The sequence below is a fragment of the Perca flavescens genome, chromosome 6 (genome assembly GCF_004354835.1).
Source record: "Perca flavescens isolate YP-PL-M2 chromosome 6, PFLA_1.0, whole genome shotgun sequence".
Lineage (NCBI taxonomy): Eukaryota > Metazoa > Chordata > Actinopteri > Perciformes > Percidae > Perca > Perca flavescens.
The window spans coordinates 3,486,776-3,509,012 of record NC_041336.1 but is presented as its reverse complement, the minus strand read 5'-3'; the positions used below and the strand labels follow the sequence as shown (position 1 = coordinate 3,509,012).

Below are 22,237 nucleotides of genomic sequence, written 5' to 3'. Positions count from 1 at the left end.
CGGTGATGGCTTTGAGGTGTGAAAGCACAAGGCGCTCAAAGGTCAGGGCGACGGGTCTGAAGTCATTAAGTCCTGTGGTCCTTGGCTTCTTGGGGACAGGGATGATGGTTGAGGTCTTGAAGCAGGCTGGCACGTGACATGTCTCCAGTGAGGTGTTAAAAATGTCTGTGAACACTGGAGACAGCTGATCAGCGCAGTGCTTCAAGCTTGATGGGGAGACAGCATCCGGTCCAGCAGCTTTCCTGGGATTCTGTCTCCTAAAGAGTCTGTTGACATCCCTCTCGTGGATGGAGAGAGTCATCACTGAGGTGGGTAGGGGTAGAGGCATTTTCACACAATTTCACAGGACAATGACCCCAAACACACCTCCAGGCTGTGTAAGGGCTATTTGACCAAGAAGGAGAGTGATGGAGTGCTGCGCCAGATGGCCTGGCCTCCACAGTCACCGGACCTGAACCCAATCGAGATGGTTTGGGGTGAACTGGACTGCAGAGTGAAGGCAAAAGGGCCAACAAGTGCTAACATCTCTGGGAACTCCTTCAATACTGTTGGAAAACCATTTCAGGTGACTACCTCTTGAAGCTCATCAATAGAATGCCAAGAGTGTGCAAAGCAGTAATCAGAGCAAAGGGTGGCTACTTTGAGGAATCTAAAATATAAGACATGTTTTCAGTTATTTCACACTTTTTTGTTAAGTACATAATTCCATATGTGTTCATTCATAGTTTTGATGCCTTCAGTGAGAATCTACAATGTAAATAGTCGTGAAAATAAAGGAAACGCATTGAATGAGAAGGTGTGTCCAAACATTTGGCCTGTACTGTATGTATGTATATATATATATATATATATATATATATATATATATATATATAAAAGTAACTAACGGATGTTTAGTGACTCACCTACACCGTCATCTTTTTTTTGCCAACGCACGTCCTGTAAAGAAGGATGTAGAAGTAGAGTAGAATCTAAAATATTACTGTTTAAAAAAATTCATTGACACAAACTCAAGTTACAAAGTGCTTCATAAATAACTTAAGATGAACTAAAATACAATTTCACGATAGAAAATCAAACGCAGTAGAGCCACATAATAGATCAGTTTAATAAAATGCAAAATGAACGACTCTACGAACTCTCATGTTTCAGATTCATGTAGAAATGTATTTTGTTCTGAGAGGAATAAATACAATAACATGACTCAGCAGACTGATATAAATACAGGAACATGACTCAGCAGACTGATTTGAAAGTTACCTTTTGATGATGATGGCCGTTACTATGACGATGAGAACAGTGTGCAGGGTGAAGAGAAGCAGACGAACAGCCAGCAGTGGGTCAAAGGCTTTAGTTCCTGTGAAACAGATCAGAAAGCTATTGGACTGGAGACTAGTAACACTGAAAGTTCAGCTACTGAAATTTTTGGCCAGAATAGCAACAAAAAAAACTCTTTCGGTATTTGGCCAAATGAATGAGACGGCCAAATACATTTTACCCAATAATAACAATTTGATAACAAATTTATCAACCAGTGTAGACTGATGCCACCTTCACATTGGCACAGTAGATACGGCTGGGAAACGACCGGAAGTCATTCACTTCCTATGGAGATTTGCAGACCGCCTGCGAATGGGTACAAACCGGTGCGGTGCGAAAACAATCAGGTCCGTTGGTCATCCGGATGCATTAAAAAAAATCAGACAAGACAATCCGAGCAGAAGTTAGCATTGCTATGGTAATGATAAACGAATATGAATTCTTAACATTTTTAATAAAAAACATTAGTGTGTAATTATAGAAAGGGGTAAAAGATTGATTCATTTTGGAGTATAAGAAAAGTTCTTCCGTGCAAAAACAATGCCTACAATACCTGCTATGGCTAAGTTGGTTAGCAACAGACATCAAACTATTGACACTATATATATATATATATATATATATATATATATATATATATATATATATATATATATATATATATATATATATATACATACAGTACAGGCCAAAAGTTTGGACACACCTTCTCATTCAATGTGTTTCCTTTTTATTTTCATGACTATTTACATTGTAGATTCTCACTGAAGGCATCAAAACTATGAATGAACACGTATGGAATTATGTACTTAACAAAAAAGTGTGAAATAACTGAAAACATGTCTTATATTTTAGATTCTTCAAAGTAGCCACCCTTTGCTTTTTTTATTAATAAGGGAACAAATTCCACTAATGAACCCTGACAAAGCACACCTGTGAAGGTAAAACCATTTCAGGTGACTACCTCATGAAGCTCATTGAGAGAACACCAAGGGTTTGCAGAGTTATTAAAAAAAGTTATTTCACACTTTTTTTGTTAAGTACATAATTCCATATGTGTTCATTCATAGTTTTGATGCCTTCAGTGAGAATCTACAATGTAAATAGTCATGAAAATAAAGAAACACATTGAATGAGAAGGTGTGTCCAAACTTTTGGCCTGTACTGTATATATATATATAGTTGATATTATCAACATCGTGGGCAACTTTTCGCCACGCAGCAGCCTTTCTGTTTACATCTCTATAGCCCTCAGATGAGAGGTCATAGATAATTGAACATTCGGGAGTCGTTCAAGTCTCTCCGCCATTTGTTTTCTAATCGCTTCCGACACTTTCAGCGGTGTAGTACGACGTCCACTGGGGGCGTATTACGGAGCTGATTTCAAGTTCCAGTGTGAAGGCGGTATTGAGAGGTGCGCATGCTTTATGAATGTTGCAAACATGTCGGCGGTTTGGATGTTAGTGAGGGCTAGACTTGGAGTGTATAAACTTTATTGTTTGGCTGATTTCGGTTTTCAACTTTGCCCCCGGTGTGTGTGTCAAAACACGGACGGAGACGACTTCTCTCTTTTGATACTTGAATGAAATAATTATAGGACTTACAGGCCTCAAGGACACGGTTAATCATTGACATCCTCAGTAATAGAGTTCTCCTACTTCACAACTCTATTTAAGTTTAAATAATAATTTCATACAAACAGAAAACTGATCAAACAAACCTTCCTCTTCTGCTTCCACTTGCAGGCTGTACGGCACTGAGAGTGTGTGGTTGTTCGTCTTCAAACCACAGCTGTAGTTCCCAGAATCCTTTGCAGTCAGATAGCTGAGATGGAGGGTGGGGCCAGACTCACAGAGGGCGTGGCTATCTCTGAACCAGCTGACCTCCAGTTGGTGGATAGTGCAGGTTGCAGCAGAACAGCTCAGTGTGATTTCTTCCCCTCTTTTAAACTCTCTGTCATCTCTGGAGCTTCTTATCTCCATCTGATCTAAAGTAATTATGTAAAATAAAATAAATGTCCTTTATAAATGTCCTTTATTACATTGAGTACATAGTTTTGAGCAAATTTAGTGCACTAAAATGTTTTACTATAAACAACAACTACTGCAAATTCTCACTTAATATAATCTTACATTTTTTTATTTTAAATGCTCTTACCAGCGACTGTGACTCTGACTCCTGGTTGGCCAGTGAAAGTTGCTCTGGGATCATTAGTTTCCACTCTGAAGCGTAAAGTTGCCCTGTCTTCCTCCTGTAAATCTGAGATCTGTAAAGTGCAGTCTCCCTTCTTGTCTCCCAGGTATCTGTAACGAGGGTTGTTGTTCTGTGAGTTGCTGTCGTACACAGACGGAGCGGTAAACTGACAGGTTTCATGGTTCTTGCACCAGACGACTCTGTTGATCTCGATCAAAACTTCTCCTGCATCATCATCGACAGACTCCAGTGGTGTGAAGGAGCAGGGGAGGGTGACTGTTGATCCTTTCACACCACAAAAAGGATCTGGATAGTTCACATTTTGACCCAGAGCACCTGGAACAACAACACGGTGAGATTACGAATGAAATGATTAGTTACAAAATGGAGAGCAATGTTACATTTTAAATTAGAATGGACAAAAATGGTATAGCTAAATATGTTAGCTCTAAATTGTACATAAGATTGCTCTTGAGTTTGTGTAGAATCTGTTCTTACCTAAGAACAAATCCCAAATAAGAAAACATTGGTGAATGCCAGAATCTTCGTGAAAACTGCGTAAGAGGGTTTAACAACAAATTTGTTCTTAAATGTCACTTTTTGAGGTTTTTTTTTAAGATTAATATGCGTTCCCCCAGCCTGCCTATGGTCCCCCAGTGGCTAGAAATGGTGATAGGTGTAAACCGAGCCCTGGGTATCCCGCTTTGCCTTTGAGAAAATGAAAGCTCAGATGGACCAATAAGGAATCTGCTCTTTATGAGGTCATAAGGAGCAAGGTTACCTCCCCTTTCTGTGCTTTGCCCACCCAGAGAATTTGGCCCACCCATGAGAGAGAGAGAGCGAGAGACATCATGGCTCGCAAACGAGCAAAGTGGCAGTTGGTCAAGGCCACACCCCCACCCTCCACCTTGCCCCCCTCCTCTCTCTCCTCCTCAATAGCTACAGACACAGAAATGGCACATCCTAAGGAAAGCTCATTGTAGGACTGGCTCTAGTGGCTGTAATTTTGCACCAAGGCTGAATTTCGGGAAAGAGACTTCAGATACAGTATTAGGGGACCACTAAGGTCTATATAAAAGAGACTTCAGATACAGTATTAGGGGACCACTAAGGTCTATATAAAAGAGACTTCAGATACAGTATTAGGGGACCACTAAGGTCTATATAAAAGAGACTTCAGATACAGTATTAGGGGACCACTAAGGCCTATATAAAAGAGACTTCAGATACAGTATTAGGGGACCACTAAGGTCTATATAAAAGAGACTTCAGATACAGTATTAGGGGACCACTAAGGTCTATATAAAAGAGACTTCAGATACAGTATTAGGGGACCACTAAGGTCTATATAAAAGAGACTTCAGATACAGTATTAGGGGACCACTAAGGTCTATATAAAAGAGACTTCAGATACAGTATTAGGGGGGACCACTAAGGTCTATATAAAAGAGACTTCAGATACAGTATTAGGGGACCACTAAGGTCTCTATAAAAGAGACTTCAGATACAGTATTAGAGGACCACTAAGGTCTATATAAAAGAGACTTCAGATACAGTATTAGGGGACCACTAAGGTCTATATAAAAGAGACTTCAGATACAGTATTAGGGGACCACTAAGGTCTATATAAAAGAGACTTCAGATACAGTATTAGGGGACCACTAAGGTCTATATAAAAGAGACTTCAGATACAGTATTAGGGGACCACTAAGGTCTATATGATAGAGACTTCAGATACAGTATTAGGGGACCACTAAGGTCTATATAAAAGCGACTTCAGATACAGTATTAGGGGACCACTAAGGTCTATATAAAAGAGACTTCAGATACAGTATTAGGGGACCACTAAGGTCTATATTAAAGCATCCAAAGAGCACCATGTCATGGGACCTTTAAGAGCGTTTGGTGAATGAGGTGTGTTTGTGTTTCCACTTTTGTTTTTGAAAGCATTATTATAGGATGCTCTTACCTATGACTCTGACTCTCACTCCTGATTTGTCAGTGAAAGTTGCTCTGCGATCATTAGTTTCCACTCTGAAGACAAAAGTATGGTCGTCTTCCTCCTGTAGATCTGAGATCTGTAAAGTGCAGTCTCCCATCTTGTCTCCCAGGTATCGGTAACGAGGGTCGTTGTTGTTTGATTCGCTGTCGAACACAGACGGAGCGCCTGATGCACAGATGTGAGGGCTCTTGCACCAGGCGACTCTGATGACCTCGATCAAAACTTCTCTTCCATTGTCATTGACAGACTTCGGTGGTGTGAAGGAGCAGGGGAGGGTGATGGTCGATCCTTTTACAGCCCAAACTGGATCTGGATAGTTCACACATTGACCCAGAGCACCTGTAACAACAACACAGTGAGTTTAGGAATAAAGGAACTTGATTTCAAGCTAAACATCTTACTGGTGTCAGTGTTGAATACATGTTTATTTTGTATCCAACCATGAAGCTTGGGAAAGGAAATGTATTGGTAAAAATGTGTATGAACTCTGTTAAAGTACTTTTAGTGAACAGCACTAACATTTATAGACTATAAAACAACTACACAACTACACCATGGTAAACTATGAAAAAATCCATCCCTCTGACAAATTAACAGGGTTAAGTTATTTCTATTGTTATTATTATCATAGGATGCTCTTACCAGTGACTGTGACACTCACTTCTGCTAGGCCAGTAAAAGATGCTCTGGGATCATTAGTTTCCACTCTGAGGCGAAATGTTGCCTCGTCTTCCTCCTGTAGATCTGAGATCTGTAAAGTGCAGTCTCCCTTCTTGTCTCCCAGGTATCTGTAACGAGGGTCGTTGTTCTGTGATTCGCTGTCGAACACAGACGGAGTCTCTCCGAAACAGGTTTCGTGGTTCTTGCACCAGACAACTCTGACGACCTCAATCAAAACTTCTCTTCCATTGTCATTGACAGACTTCAGTGGTGTGAAGGAGCAGGGGAGGGTGATGGTCGATCCTTTCACAGCACAAACACGATCTGGATAGTTCACACTTTGACCCAGAGCTCCTGGAACAACAACACAGGAAGATTAGGAATAAAGGCACTTGATTTACAGCAAATGCTTTGATGTGAAAACTAATCAAAATAGGGCTGGGTATCGCAGATGATTTCCCGAAAACACTTTTGATTCAATATCAATCAGGTTAGCGAAATTTCAGATACACTACCAGTTTAGCCTAGATGTAAAAGAGATTCTCAGAGAAGTTATTTACCAGGTTAATGTTTACATTAAAAACTGACCCCCAAAAAGTTATCATTGAAATCTACAGCAGTCGTCGACACGATGCAGTGAAACTGTCGACTACAGCCAGAGAGGAGAGAGACCATAAAACAACTATACAACTACACCATGGTAACCTATGAGAAAATCCATCCCTCTGACAAATTAACATTTGAATTTAGCCGACAAAATGTGAGCGATAGTTAGGTTTAAACACCAAAAGAACCAGTTTCATTCTTGGTGAAAAGGCAGATATTCCAAGATAGATTTCAGGATTTCATTAAGTAATAACAGAGCACTCAAACAAAGATACATTTTAATTAGAGGTTGATTATTTTAACCCAGCCGTACTAAAGAAAATGGGCCTAAAAAACCAAGAAAGATTCAGAGCTGCAACTTCAGAAGCATAAATGTTTCTAGAGTTTATCAGTTTGATGTGAAAAACTGACAAAATCATCATTAAAAATATATAACGTGACGTAAATAAAGTCCATGTCTTACCAGCGAGCAATAAGGTGAAGCAACAGGAAATCTTTCTGTCCCAAACTGCCATCCTTACTTTTTTAATGAGTTGATTTAATGGTTTACTTGTTCTAATGTTGAACCTGCAGCAGTGTGAAGACACTGACTGACTGTAGAACTAACACGGAGCATTAAATGTGTTTGTGGTTATTGTCTTAGTTCCTCCTTTTCTTTCTAAGAAGTATATTTATAACCTGCTAACAGCCAGCAGGGTTACAGATGCATACTCAAAAGCCCCCGAAATGCAACTATCGTTAGTATTTCCGTCTTCCCCCATAACCGGCCCAACGTCTTCCGCCCTGGGCGGGGGTGTCGGTGTTATTGGATTGCGGTGTGCCACAGATACTGTGTTTTCAGTTAACTTGTCTTCCTTTCATGCTGACTTAACTGTCGTTTGGGGAGGTTGGCCCAGCTAACAATTTTTGGTTTCCCAGAACGTTCTGGGAACGTTCGTTTTTGGTTGCGCGAACGTTCCCTGAAGGTTAGGTTTGGTTGTGTTTTAGGTATTATGGAAAGTTGGTTGAACGTTCTGGGAACGTTCGTTTTTGGTTACATCGAACGTTCTCCGAACGTTGTCAGAACGTTGCAACCTTTAGACAACATTCCCGTAACGTTGCCCTAACGTTGCAACCTTTAGACAACATTCCCGTAACGTTGCCCTAACGTTGCAACCTTTAGAGAACGTTCCCGTAACGTTGCCCTAACGTTGCAACCTTTAGAGAACGTTGCCCTAACGTTCCCCTAATGTTGCAACCCTCAGGGAACGTTCCCCTAACGTTCCCATAACGTTCCCCTAACATTGCAACCTTTAGAGAACGTTGCCCTAACGTTCCCCTAATGTTTCAACCTTCAGGGAACGTTCCCCTAACGTTGCAACCTTTAGAAAACGTTCCCCTAACGTTGCAACCTTTAGAGAACGTTGCCCTATCGTTCCCCTAATGTTTCAACCTTCAGGGAACGTTCCCCTAAAACAAAATAGATAAGGATGTAGAGTGCAAAGTAATAGTGCAAATGTATTGTGCAAGATGCATATTGGAATGATAAAGTATGTAATGTGTAGGTGAATGGCCAAAGTGGTGAGCCCACTTCTCAGCAGTTCAGGAGAGTGATGGCAGTGGGAAAGAAGCTGTTCTTGTGTCTGGTTGTTTTTGTGTGCAGGGATCTGTAGGGCCAGCCAGAGGGGAGGAGGCAGGAGGATGGGAGGAGGCAGGAGGAGGGGAGGAGGCAGGAGGAGGGGAGGAGGCAGGAGGATGGGAGGAGGCAGGAGGAGGGGAGGAGGCAGTAGGAGGGGAGGAGCAGGGGAGGAGGCAGGAGGAGGGGAGGAGGCAGTAGGAGGGGAGGAGCATGGGAGGAGGCAGGAGGATGGCAGCAGTGGAGAAGATGGCCAACAGCTCTTGCTTCTGCAAAAATAAAATTAGAGCTCCATGGTTTTGAAGGCTCAGTCCTTCTCAGCTGACTTAGAAAGAAGGAAACAAAAGTTTGATATGTCATACTAAGAATAAACACATTAACAAAAGCAAGACAAATTGCCTGAATAACAACCCTGTTTTTATTCTGATCACAAATATTGATAGTTTTTGATTATTGATTATTATTAACATCACAGAAGAATTTCCTTTTACCGTCTGTGTGGGGCAAACTTCAGCCCTTGCCCAATCAAGTCCTCCACGTCTGCTGCAGTCGGCGCGGGAAGGTTTTCTGGGAGACCACTAGAGTAGAAGTCAAAATGAAGCAACGTTATAAGTCAAATGAAAACCTTTTATCAGCCAAGCTAAGCATAATACTGATGTGAACAATAAAATAACACCTGCCTGTTATAACCCTGCAGATAGTCAGGTCCTGGAAGGCCTTCTTTCCCTTTCTGCCCTGCAGGATATACAGTTTTAGAACATCATTGGTTGCCACTCGCCGTAGCATGCGACGGATGGCAGTGCCTCCGGTCCAACCTCCGGGCTCGTCAGGAAAAGTTGCTGTAAAACATATAGAAACACAAATTATACACGTGGAACAAAGTGGAGAGCTTGTACAATCTCTTTTGTAAGAGAAGTCAGTTCTGTTCTAATTTAAGTTATGCAAAAGCCACTGTACCTTCAACTGGGTCCCAAGAGGAAGTGGCAGGCCGAGCTCGCGTTAGAATACACCCATCCAGCTCTGGGCGACCGGCTGGTTTCCTGTGTGCTGTTGACTCATCTAAAAAGAAAGTAGATATGAATATTGGTCAGTTCATTTATGGTAGGTTTCTTGCAAATGCCATTGCATAACTACTCCGTTACATTAGACAATCGCAAAAAACAAACAAACAAAACAAAAACTTACATGCAGGTGGTGGAGGCAGTGATGTCTACTGACCTGAAAAAAAAGGCAGGAAGAGACAAAGCCATCAGAACAGTCCCATGATAAGCCCCAGGCTGAGGGTCAGTAGTTCCATGGTAGGAATAGGACTCTGGTTTCTTAAATGCATGTATAAATGTTACCTTACAGACAGGGCTTCCAGACACACGCTCCGTTCTGGAATGCTTTCTTGCTTGTGGACCGGAGTCATCTGAAATAAAAGACCATAACATTTGTACTAATTGCAAAAATAATATTTGAATGTATTCAGTGTAGACATAAACATTACAACATAAACATTGTATGTGACAGTATTTCTCAGGACTTTTGCATTGTAGCCCAGAGACTTTCTAATGGGGAGACACAGCATCCATAGAAATGCATGGGGTTAGTTTGTAAAGCCAGTAGGCAGCTGTGTAGCCTACACATATTCCCTCTCTTCCTGTATGCTTCCCCATTCACTTAAATAGGAAAATACGTAGCTTGCCGATAACTGCCCAAAGTACGTTGCAAGGTGGCCACCGAGTGACTTGCCTAAAATGACTGATTGTCCTGGCTATCATGTATGTACTGTACACTAAAATTAATTGAAAGAGCTGGTATTTCTTATTTGTAACAACAACGCAAGCAGGTTAACACGATGACACAAAACATACAATGCGGCAAAGCATACACGTCGTGCACAGCAGCAAACAGTGCAATATATCTGCAGTCCATTTATAGCGTAACTCTCGCCACAATGCAACCTAGGATCTTTTTGTGAATGTACCAGAGTCAAACTTTCGTTTAAAAGCGTAATTAGGACGGAAATGCCACTTTCAAGATTAATCATATTGTCGTTTTTAGGTCAAATGGCCTTTTGAATGGGAGTACTAGGGGCTACTTTTATCGCATCAAAATCACTATATGTAAAACACTAACGGTTGGATTTAAACCACTGATTGAGCCACTTGTTAGAAGTGAAATAAAAGAAGTGAATTGTCTTAGTTGTGAAAATCGATAGATTCTTGTTTTAAGTATTTTTACCTAATACAGTTAAAAAAACGAAATTAAGCACAAAAGTATAGTTTTTAGCAAAATTGATATCAGCCTAAAAATAAATATACAGAGTGTCTATTTGCACCCCCGGTACAAATAGCCTCGGCCACACAGCTGAGCTATTTACACCCTGTGACGTAACAACAAAAACACGTTGCTCGCGTGCACCGAAATCACGGCAGACGTTCATCTTCCATGAGCGCAGAAACTGGCATATTAGGGAAGTTTGGTCTCTAAAGTTTATAACAATTGAATTTCTAGCGGAAAATGGATACTACAGTTGCACTTTCTGTCTTCAGTGAAAGCATACAACCGTTGGTTTGTTAGTTAGTACCTATTTTTTGTATACAGTACGGTTACCTAGCAACCGAGGCTTGAAGAAAGCAAGTGGTAAACAGTTGTTCAACTTCCTGTAAGAACTGCTAGGTAAGTGATTAGGATGTTTACCTTTGGTATGGGAGTTAGGAGTTCAATTCACCTGTGAGGAGATTTTGATTTTGGATTAGATAATTTGCATGCAATTGCGCAAGTCAAGGTTTTTTTTTTGCAGGGTGGTAGGGGAAGACTCATGAATATGCCTGCTCTGGTTGGGTTGGTTAGGTTTAGGCAAGAGGAGTGGGATTGGTTATGGTTAGGGTAAGAATGTCAGGGCGATAATATTCCAAAAAGGTGTAATACATGAGTAGTATGGATAACTGTGTGTAAATATATGCCAAGGTACTGTAAATGCACAGGGGTGCAAATAGCATACATTGATATTTGTACCAGACGGGGTATTAATAGAACACATTGCTGTGTGCACCGGCAGGGTACAAATAGCATTCATTTCTAATTGCACCAGGGTACGAATAGGATACACTTCTAATTGTACCAGGGGTGCAAATAGCCTCACCCATAAATATATTATCTTGCTATGTTGTTTATCTTACTTAGATTTTATAAGACCAATCATTTTTGAGTGAATCTAAATCAGTGACTGCAAACCTTTTATATGCTACTTCAAAAACGTAAATGGAGCTGGTTTGAATAAACATTTCAATACCGCACTCAGAACAACCAAAAACAACCAAAAACAACCAAACGGGAACGTTGTGTGGAGGTAACAGTGCAACCACAGGAGAATGTTTCAGTTGGTTGGTTCCCCTAACGTTTAGGGAACGTTATAACCCTGAGGGAACGTTCCCTAAACGTTAGTTTTTGGTTTGGTTCGAACTAACCTTTAGAGAACCAAAAACTAACGTTCCCCAACGTTCCCTAAACGTTCTGTGTTAGTGTGGGGGGGGGGGGGGACTGCTGATTACACATGCTATCCTTTTATCCCCCATTCTACTCTCTTAATCAATTCACTCACCTCTCCTTTCTTCCCTCCCAAAAGTGAGGGAGTAGAGGGAGGCAAGGCCTACAGCCCGATCCGGCACGGGAGAGTTCTAGCCCAACCAGGCCCCTCTCCTTAGCCCTGTCTCCCTCATTCTACCATCTCTCTCATTCTACTCTCTCTACTGTGGACCTACATCTACATCTGACCGACAATGATACTAACCTTAACCATTCGTTTTTTTTGCCTAAACATAACCAGATAGATACATGAAAAGTTGATTTCCCAACCCCTGAACAACAGTAATTCTTAACCTAACTGTTGGCCTCTAGTATTTATTCTTAGCTATCCAAATAAATGTAGATGGAAAAAATAGGAACTACACTCCTAGGACAGTTCTTCATGAAGAAATGGCAGAAAAACCAACCAGGAAGTGAATTGTCGCCCACTTCCGGTCATCATAGAAACAGGGGACTGGCACGGCTGGATGCAGTAAATTCAATAGTTCAACTGTAACTTCATCTCAAACCTCTATGACCATCAGGAAGAAACTTACACCATTAAAAGCCCTAAGCCCACAAACGACTTAAAAGCAATCTTTCAACTACTCCTTGTCGTCCTACTGCCACTAGACGGTTACCATTGTGGAAGACTCAATGGTTCAACTGTATCTTCGTTTCAAGTCTCTCTGACCTTCAGAAAGAAAGTTACAACATAAAATGCTTAAGCCACGCCCACAAAACACTTTAAAAGTAAGTTTTCGCCTTAAACATGAGTTTTCACTCTCTTCCCGTCATCGTATCGAAATGTCGATGTATGTTAAAATATGTTTCCAATTAAATCATAATTTCTATTTTTTCAAATTAGTTGACCTACGTGAAATGAATCAAACTGGTTAATCGATTCTCAAAATATAATTGGTAATTAATTTAATAGTTGACAACTAATCGCTTAATCAATCATCATTATAGTTCCATCGGATAATAATCAAAATTGCCAAATATTAGTACAAAAGCTTTCTTTATACTTTATAAAAAGCACATTTTTTTTCATTGTCTGGTGAGCAGCAGTCAACTGAAACAAGCAATAAACTCCTGAAATAAAAGTAATTTATTAGATTACAAAGGGACTGTTTTTATATTATATTCATGACATTGTAGAAATGAATATGTGTAGAATATACAATGTCGTACAAAGGTGTTAAAGTATGTATAAAAGGATGCACAAGTGTAATGATGAATCTTTAAAGCTCCTCAAATGTGTTGATGTCTTCATCATTTTATCAGATAGAAACATTTAAAATTATTAAAGGATTAAAACTAACTGAAGCAAAAACAAGCACTTCCCAAAATTGTAGACGGTAAACAACAATATTTATGTACATACAGACTCAATATATGTTTGATGCCCTCTAAATCATATTAAAAACAGAGATTAAAAGCACCAGTGATGTAATGTTAGAGGAGATATGTTACAGGTGATAATATCAGAGATAAAGGTTCAGTGATGCAATATTAGAGCAGATATGTTACACATGATGATATCAGAGATAAAGGTCCAGTGATGTAATATTAGAGCAGATATGTTATAGATGATAATATCAGACAGCCCGGCCTCGTTCCTCTGGACGTCTCGGCTCCTCTACGGCGTCTGGAGGCTGAAACACAAAGCAGAGTTCAAATAGCAGAAGAAGAGAAGCTTAGAATGTTTTTCCACCGAACCCTACGCTTGCACTATGCGCGCTACGCTGGTCAACGTAATGACGGCGCCGTTGACTACAGGAAGGTGTTTACGTAGGTGGAGCGTGGCAGTACTTTCAGTCAAGGAAAGGCCATTCAAGTCCAGCTACATGTTCCATCTGTTCAGTGCTGATTGGTCTGGTGGTGGCGAGGACCCTAAACTATACACAACATGGCCGCTGTTACAACATCTGGTCTGAAACATCTGAAAGAATACGAGTTGTGCACGAAGGAATCTCCAGACAGCAGCCAGAATGCAGCAACCTCAGGTACGGCAAAGGAGGGACAGTCCCTGTTTACTTCATTCATGAGTTTACTGGGTTCATGGACTGAGGATGGGAGGAGGAGGCAGCATAATCTTAACCAGGGGATTCAGGATTCAGCAGAAACCCCAAAAATCTGGATTCAGTGCATCCCTACTTTTCAAAGAGCTGTAGGAACAATGACAAAAAAACACTTTGACATTTGTGTTTTTATCTTTTGCTTCACATGTTCCTTTGACAGAAGCCACGTTCCTGTTTCTGTGGAACAGCCGCAGGTTGAAACAGTAAGTGATGATGATGATGATGATGATGATGATGATGATGATGATGATGACGATGATGTAAAGTGTTTAAAAATAACAGTGCAGGATGTTCAGTGACTCACCTGCACAGTCACGTCTGCTTTCTTGCGAACGCACGTCCTGTAAAGACAGATGTAATAGTTAGAGTAGAATCTAACATATTACTTTACTCAAAAATGTAACTGACACAAACTCAAGTTACAAAGTACTTCACAAATAACTTTTTGTGGAATCATGTACAAATGTATTTGTTCTGAGGAGTAAATACAGGAACATGACTCAGCAGACTCATTTGAAAGTCAGGAACATGACAAGAAGCAGACTGATTGGAAAGTTACCTTTTGATGATGATGGACGTTACTATGACGATAAGAACAGTGTGCAGTGTGAAGAGAAGCAGACGAACAGCCAGCAGTGGGTCAGATGATTTAGTTAGGACTGTTGGACCAAAAATCATATCGCAGTATTTTTCGGCTGAATGGCGATAGACGATATACATATATCTCAGTATTTTCTAGAAAGTGGGCTACATGTTAATGTTAAAAGTTGTTTCTTTAAAAGGCAGGGTTTCCTTTTTGAAAATGTACAGCTGCAACTAGGGGTGTAAATCACAAGTTTCATACAATATCATATCCTTTCTTTAGACAACAATATATATGCTGATATTTTAATATCTGTCACGATACGATTTTGATCGTGAATTCAGGGTCCTGCGAATAATATGAGACAATATCATGAATGTCTGTTTAACACAGTTAAGATACTACAAATATGATTTGACAATTTATAAAATAAAGGAGCATTTTACAGTCATTGATCATTGAATGGATCCAGATTGATGTATCGTTATACCACTAGCTCCAACACATGTAAATTAAAAATGATCTAAAAATAAATATATCAAATGATGGCCTTCTTTGAGAATGCTCCTTCAGCTGTTTACATCAGTTATTAAACAAGGAGAGACAGAGAGAGAGAGAGAGAGAGAGAGAGAGAGAGAGAGAGAGAGAGAGAGAAAGATAGTAAGAGAGAGAGGTAGAGAGGTAGACAGAGAGATAAGGAGAGAGAGAGGGAGCTTGGGTGTGATGGATGGAATATAGTTAGGGTAATTAATTGAAATCCCCAGTAATAGATTTTGTCTGCTTAATAACTCTATTTACGTTTAAATAATTATTTTCAGCAAACAGAAAACAAACAAACAAACCTTCCTCTTCTGCCTTTTCTGCCTTGTCATCCTCCACATGCAGGCTGTATGGGACGGAGAGGGTGCGCTCGTTCTTCCTCAAACCACAGGTGTAGTTCCCAGAATCCGTTGCAGTCAGATAGCTGAGATGGAGGGCGGGGCCAGTCTCTGAGAGGGCGTGGCCATCTCTGAACCAGGTGACCTCCAGTTGGTGGATAGAGCAGCTCGCAGCAGAACAGCTCAGTGTGACTTTTTCTCCTATTTTAAACTCTCCGTCATTTCTGCAGCTTCTTATCTTCAGCTGAGCACCATCTAAAGGAAATATGAAAAATAAATGTTCATTATAAACGTCCAATACATAGTTTTAAAGTAATCTGATTTACTGATGTCTTCAATCTGTTGCTGAGCAACAGAAAATGAAACTGGAACAATTTATATAATCAATTTAGAAAGTACTTTATAAAGCAAAAAATAACATGTGTGTGTGTGTGTGTGTGTATGTGTGTGTGTGTGTGTGTGTGTGTGTGTGAGTGTGTGTGTGTGTTAGAGGTAGACCTCAACAAGAACTGCTCGGTTGTTAAAAGCTAAACAAGCTAGTTTGTGTGCTCCTTTACCGGGGGAATATGCGTTGATTGGTCATCACTTTGATTGATGTCTTTTGGACCAATAGTTTTGGAGAAAAGTGGGGGAAAGTTAAACATCCATCTTTTAACACGTAAGCCTGAAGACGTTGCAGTGTTCCGTACAGGCGACCGACAGCGCAAATTATTTCATCTGTTAAAGAATCAAAATTCTGTTGATGATTATTAGCATTACCTTTATTGACACTTTATTAAAAGAAACTTCTGTAAAATCACCATTGCGCGCAGGATGACATCAGAGTTTTTCCTACTTTTTTTTCCTATGTTTTGGTGCCCCCAAAGAGGTTTATAGCTAGCACCAAAGGAGAATCACCAGCGCCAAAGGAGAATCGCCAGCGCCAAAGGAGAATCACCAGCACCAAGGGAGAATCACCAGCGCCAAAGGAGAATCACCAGCGCCAAAGGAGAATCGCCAGCGCCAAGGGAGAATCACCAGCGCCAAAGGAGAATCACCAGCGCCAAAGCGTCTGATTTTGAGCATCCGTCTCCCTCTCATCAACAGCAGCTACTTTATATTTTACATATGCAGCTAAGCTGCTTTGTCTTGACTAGAACTCAACGCTCCGCTGCAAAGTTAGCGCTAATGAGATCTCCATTTGCAGAGACGGCTGTACCGGACTCTCCCGGTCACCGGGCTTCAATGGGGACCACCTGTGCAGAGCTTTGACTGCTGTCTGTCCGTGCGGCCATCTGATGGCATCAGTATTAAAATGAGACAATTTCATTACTGGTTAAAAAACATCTCGTAGTCATGTTAAATAGTTACTCCAATTCCGTGTTTTCGTGCGGTTGGTTTTACCGCTTCATGCAAACCATATGAGAGTTCACATAAAAACCACAGTTGTGATGGTGGCTTTGCCCTGAACAAGCAGCATTGTACTGCTCCGTCTTGCTGCTGTGCCGCTTTCACGTAGTGTCCCTTACGGACTTTGGGGTAAAGTGTTGTCAGATTTGGGCCCAGGTCCCTGATGGGAAAGCCTCTTTACTTAAATACTGAATATATTTTATATTGTATGTGGTTGGTGGTCCAGAAAGTATTTATATTTTATTCACGACCTGGTAGTATTTATTTAGCGATCAGCGGTAAAAGGTCAACTGTACATAACACCATTACTACGTTAGTAAAACTATTAGGGGATGCGTCTAAAAGTCCTGATGGTTGCTGTCTAAAGTTTTGAAATGTCATAACAATAACAACTTATACATGCTAGCACTTTGTAACTTTTCCAAGCAGAAATGTTGAGACACTTCGAGCTCAAAGAAATTATTCAATTCAATTCAGTTTTATTTATAATATCTTCCAAATGATGGTCCATCACTCTGTTTTTCTCAAAAACTGTAAAACTAATTAAACTCCTCCCACAGTTTTTTCGCTCAATCTTCCGGGATTGCTCCGGTGCCGTCGGAAATTCCACAGGTTTTTTATCTCCCACGCTTTCTGATCTTTTTCACAGGAATAGTAAAAGCCATCATCATCAAAAGGTAACTTTCAAATCAGTCTGCTGAGTCATGTTCCTGAATTTATTCCTCAGAAGAAAAACATTTCTACATGATTCTGAAACATGAGTTAGTAGAGTCGTTCATTTTACATTTTATTAAACTAATAAACTATTATGTCGCTCTACTGCGTTTGAGATTTTATTGTTAAATTGTATTTTATTTCAATCAAGATATTTGTGAAGCACTTTGTAACTTGAGTTTGTCTCAGTTACATTTTTGAGTAAAGTAATATGTTAGAGTCTACTATCTACTTAACTATTTCATCTGTCTTTACAGGACGTGCGTTTGCAAGAAAGCCAATGTGACTGTGCAGTTGCGTCACTGAACATCCTGTTCTGTTATTTTTAAAGACTTTATATTTAATATTTAACCTTCATATCTTTATGGAGGGTCATTGAGAGTTCAGCGCTGCCTTTCATCACTTCCTTATTAGAGTTAATGAAGATCCTCAGAAACAGGAACCTGGCTTCTGTCAGACAAACATGTGAAGCCACAGATAAAAACACAAATGTCAACATATTTTCAGTCCTTGTTCCTTCAGCTCTTTTAAAAGACTTGATGATAAATGAAAACTTGTCTCCAACTCCCCCTCAGCTTCTCTTTAATAACTCTTTCTTCTCTTCGCCCCCCCATGATTAGGGAAGATTATATTGAAGATCTCAGAGGTGGAATGTGTTTCTCTTTGATTATCATCCATCATAGTGGAAGCAGTAACACATTTTTTTTTAGTAAACTTAAACTAAATATGAAATGAACATAAATCAGTTTTAATATTTGACAACTGAAAAAAGGAGATGGAGTCAGAATCTCTGTTAAACAAATGTAGATGTAATTTATATTATTGCCATAGTGCCAGTGTTTGAAAGCATTATCATATGATGCTCTTACCTATGACCATGACTCTCACTCCTACTGGGGCAGTGAAAGTTGCTCTGCGATCATTAGCTTCCACTCTGAAGCGTAAAGTTGCCTCGTCTTCCTCCTGTAGATCTGAGATCTGTAAAGTGCAGTCTCCCTTCTTGTCTCCCAGGTATCTGTAACGAGGGTTGTTGTTCTGTGATTCGCTGTCGTACACAGCCGGAGCTTCTCTCCCACAAGTGTTAGGGCCCTTGCACCAGATGACTCTGATCAAAGGTTCTCCTACATCATCAACAACAGATTTCAGTGTGTTGAAGGAGCAGGGGAGGGTGACGGTCGATCCTTTCACACCACAAACAAGACGTGGATAGTTCACTCTTTGACCCAGAGCTCCTGGAACAACAACACAGCGAGTTTAGGAATAAAGGAACTTGATTTAGAGCGAATGCTTTGTTTGATGTGAAAGCTAATCAAAATAGGGCTGGGTATCGCAGATGATCTCCTGAATTTGATTCCAAATTCACAAGTTCCTGATTCGATAACACTTTTGATTTAATATCAATCAGGTTAGGAAAATTTCAGATACAATACCAGTTAGGCTTAGATGTAAAATAGATTCTCAGAGAAGTTACAGTGCTCAGCATAAGTTTATGATCCAATGCTAAAGTTGTCTTAAAGTGATGGTTCGGAGTAATTTCACCCTAGGGTCCTTTGCACCATGACCTCGAGCCAAACACCCCCCCTGAAGCTTTTTTCACCTGGGTCTAACATTGGGAGAGTTAGCGTAGAGCAGCGTTATCAGCTGAATAGCTTAGCGCAGGGGCTAATGGATCTGAAGTGTGTCTTAACATGACCCCACTAATAATGCCCGAAATGATACCAAACGTCTACAGTAGTACATATAGGTTATGTACTCATAAAACGATGGATTGTAAAGTTTGTAAGTACACCAGAAGTTTATGAACACTTGCCTGCTGGCTTCTGCTCTCTGTTGTTGTTGCTGCTGTAAGACGAGTGCTTAGGGCCGTCTACAAATTACAACACCGAAAAGAGATGCAACAAAAATATTTTTTAATTTAACTTATTTTTTAAAGTAAGTACTGTAGAATAACTAGCAGGAGACAAGTTATAATTGAGGTAAGTTTGGAGACATTACCTTATTTAATCATTAAATTAATAAATATTTTTGTTGCATCTCTTTTCGGTGTTGTAATTTGTAGATGGCCCCTAAGCCCTCTTACTGCCCGGTAGTAACAGCAGCAGCAACAGAGAGCAGAAGCCAGCAGGCAAGTGTTCATAAACTTCTGGTGTACTTACAAACTTTCCAATCCATCATTTTATGAGTACATAACCTATTTGTACTAGTGTAGAAGTTTGGTATTATTTCGGGCATTATTAGTGGGGTCATTTACGAGATACATCACTGGATCCATTAGCCCCTGCGCTAAGCTATTCAGCTGATAATGCTACTCTACGCTAACTCTCCCAATGTTCGACCCAGCTGAAAAAAGCTTCTGGGGGGGGTGTTTGGCTCGAGGTCATGGTGCAAAAGGACCCTAGGGTGAAATTACTCCGAACCATCACTTTAAAAGAGGAAAAAGAAAAAGCATTTAATGTTAAGGTGTAGCAGGGAAAGGCGGACCCAAAACGCAGAGAGCAGGCAGGCAGGCACGAGTAAATTGAAAACGAGGATTTAATGATGAAACACAAAAAGAAACCAAGGAAGTCCTGAGTGCAGCAGCAGGCAAAAAAAACAATACCAAAAAATGAAGAAAAGGAGAATCCAACGAAAGAAAACCAAGGGAGTACAAAAACACTGGAACAAAAGAAGCACAGAAACTGATGGGAGCTGACACTGGGAGATATGACAGGAACACACAAAATGATCTGACAAAGGACAAGGGGAAACACAAAGACTAAATACACAGACCAATGAGATAACACAAGACAGGTGACACAAGGGCTGGGCAGAGTAATCAAAAAAGGCAGGAAAACACAAGACAGAAAGTAAGTTGGACAAGACAAAACAGAAAACCAGAGACTTCAAAATAAAACAAGAAACTGACTAAAATACTACACGGAAAACAGACTACCAAAATAAGACAACACCAAAACCATAACATGTAATGACTTCATTAAATAAATTAGGAAATATCCAACCTTTTAGGACACCAATTTTCTTTGTGAATGAATAATGTATCGTAAATAAATAAATGTTCTTCCTTAAAATACAGGAGGCATAAGTAAGTACACCCTTATGTTAAATTCCCATAGAGGCACGCAGAGTTTTATTTTTAAAGGCCAGTTATTTCATGGATCCAGGATACTATGCATCCTGATGAAATTCCCTTGGTCTTTGGAATCAAAATAGACCCCCCCACATCATCACATACCCTTCACCATACCCCCACATCATTACATACCCTTCACCATACAATAAACTATAAAACAACTATACAACTACTCCATGGTAAACTATAAAAACATCCATCCCTCTGACAAATTAACATTTGAATTTAGCCGACAAAAAGTGAGCGACAGTTAAGTTTAGACACCAAAAGAACTAGTTAACATTCTTGGTGAAAAGGCAGATATTCATATATAGATTTCAGGATTGTATTAATTAATAACAGTTCACTCAAACAAAAATCAATTGTAATCAGAGATTGATTATTTTAACCCAGCTGTACTAAAGAAAATGGGGCTCAGCTGCTAAAACAGAAAACAAAACTAGAAAATAATAAAACAGATTCAGAGCTGCAACTTCAGAAGCATAAATGTTTCTAGAGTTTATCAGTTTGATTTGAAAAACTGACAAAATCATCATTAAAGATATTAACGTAACATGAATAAAGTCCATGTCTTACCAGCGAGCAGTAACGTGAAGCAACAGGAAATCTTTTTGTCCCAAACTGCCATCCTTTCTTTTCTAATGAGTTGATTTAATTTTTTTATTGTTTGAATGTTGAACCTGCAGCAGCGATGACAAAGACACTGACTGACTGTAGAACTGAGACGCAGCATTAAATGTTTTTGTGGTTATTATCTCAGTTCCTCTTTTGTTTCCCAAAGAAGTATTTATGTAACTTGCTGTGTCTCAACTCATCCTGTGCGTCTTAAAGAAGTATTGTAATGCTTGAAAGAAGTTTTTTTTCTAAAACTTGTCTGTCTCTAGAAAGGAAATTCTTGCTGAAAAGCCACAGGCCCGAAGGCCAAGATATCTGACTCCAATTACTCTAATTCCCGTGTATTCGTTGATAGGACTTATGGATACCAAAACTGAAGGATCAAATCTGAGACGATAAATTTAAGTTAAGCATATTTTACTGAGTCCAGCATAAAAGATTACAATCACAGCTGTGGGTTCACAAAAACAGAGTCTTCCTCAAGTTTCCCTAGCAACAGACATCAAGTCAGAGGCCGGTCCCCCAGCACGCTCTTATTCTCCCCTCACAAGGGGGTTGTCTCTCTGTTTCTAGGCAATGTTTGCGTGTGTGTGTGTGTGTGTGTGTGTGTGTGTGTGTGTGTGTGTGTGTGTGTGTGTGTGTCCTCTGCTATCTTCATACACCACAACCAAGGTTGAGTCCTCTGTGTAGTGCAACTTCCTCTTATGTGCAACATGTCCAGAGAAAACAGAGAAAAGAAGCTGTGATATTAACTTTCACTCAAAAGGTAGAAAACCTACAACTACCAGAATGCACTGCGCCTCACCGGACCAATAAGCGCTCCCGGTGGAGGGTGACGTAATAATTAAAACAATCCACTCCAAATATATCCAAATTACTTGTTTGACACTAACATA

The 22,237-nt window shown here is 40.1% G+C and overlaps 2 protein-coding genes across 2 annotated transcripts; both read right to left on the bottom strand.

The window, feature by feature from the left end:
- Positions 1–905: 905 nt before the first annotated feature.
- On the bottom strand, positions 906–7,296 carry LOC114556770 (B-cell receptor CD22-like). The gene is made up of 5 exons (XM_028579808.1): positions 7,245–7,296; positions 6,158–6,529; positions 3,041–3,307; positions 1,261–1,357; positions 906–939 (listed from the first exon to the last, which is right to left on the bottom strand). Exons 1-5 carry the CDS (start codon positions 7,294–7,296, stop codon positions 906–908), a joined length of 822 nt encoding a protein of 273 aa, XP_028435609.1.
- Positions 7,297–13,041: 5,745 nt separating this feature from the next.
- LOC114557735 (uncharacterized) lies at positions 13,042–21,440 on the bottom strand. Its single transcript, XM_028581371.1, has 6 exons — positions 21,303–21,440; positions 18,466–18,828; positions 15,458–15,748; positions 14,592–14,691; positions 14,337–14,373; positions 13,042–13,606 (listed from the first exon to the last, which is right to left on the bottom strand). The coding sequence occupies exons 1-6, from the start codon at positions 21,352–21,354 to the stop codon at positions 13,550–13,552; spliced, it is 900 nt and encodes a 299-aa protein (XP_028437172.1). The 5' UTR covers positions 21,355–21,440; the 3' UTR covers positions 13,042–13,549.
- Positions 21,441–22,237: the final 797 nt, after the last annotated feature.

Coding starts and splice junctions, on each gene's coding strand:
- LOC114556770 (XM_028579808.1), bottom strand. CDS start 7,296: ATGGCAGTTTGGGACAGAAAGATTTCCTGTTGCTTCACCTTATTGCTC. Junction 3,308..6,157: donor AGTGAGTGTCACAGTCACTG/GTAAGAGCATCC, acceptor TAATTACTTTAG/ATCAGATGGAGATAAGAAGC. Junction 940..1,260: donor ACGGCCATCATCATCAAAAG/GTAACTTTCAAA, acceptor CCTTCTTTACAG/GACGTGCGTTGGCAAAAAAA.
- LOC114557735 (XM_028581371.1), bottom strand. CDS start 21,354: ATGGCAGTTTGGGACAAAAAGATTTCCTGTTGCTTCACGTTACTGCTC. Junction 14,692..15,457: donor AGAAAAGGCAGAAGAGGAAG/GTTTGTTTGTTT, acceptor TTGGTCCAACAG/TCCTAACTAAATCATCTGAC. Junction 13,607..14,336: donor AAGCAGACGTGACTGTGCAG/GTGAGTCACTGA, acceptor TTTGTGTTTCAG/CCTCCAGACGCCGTAGAGGA.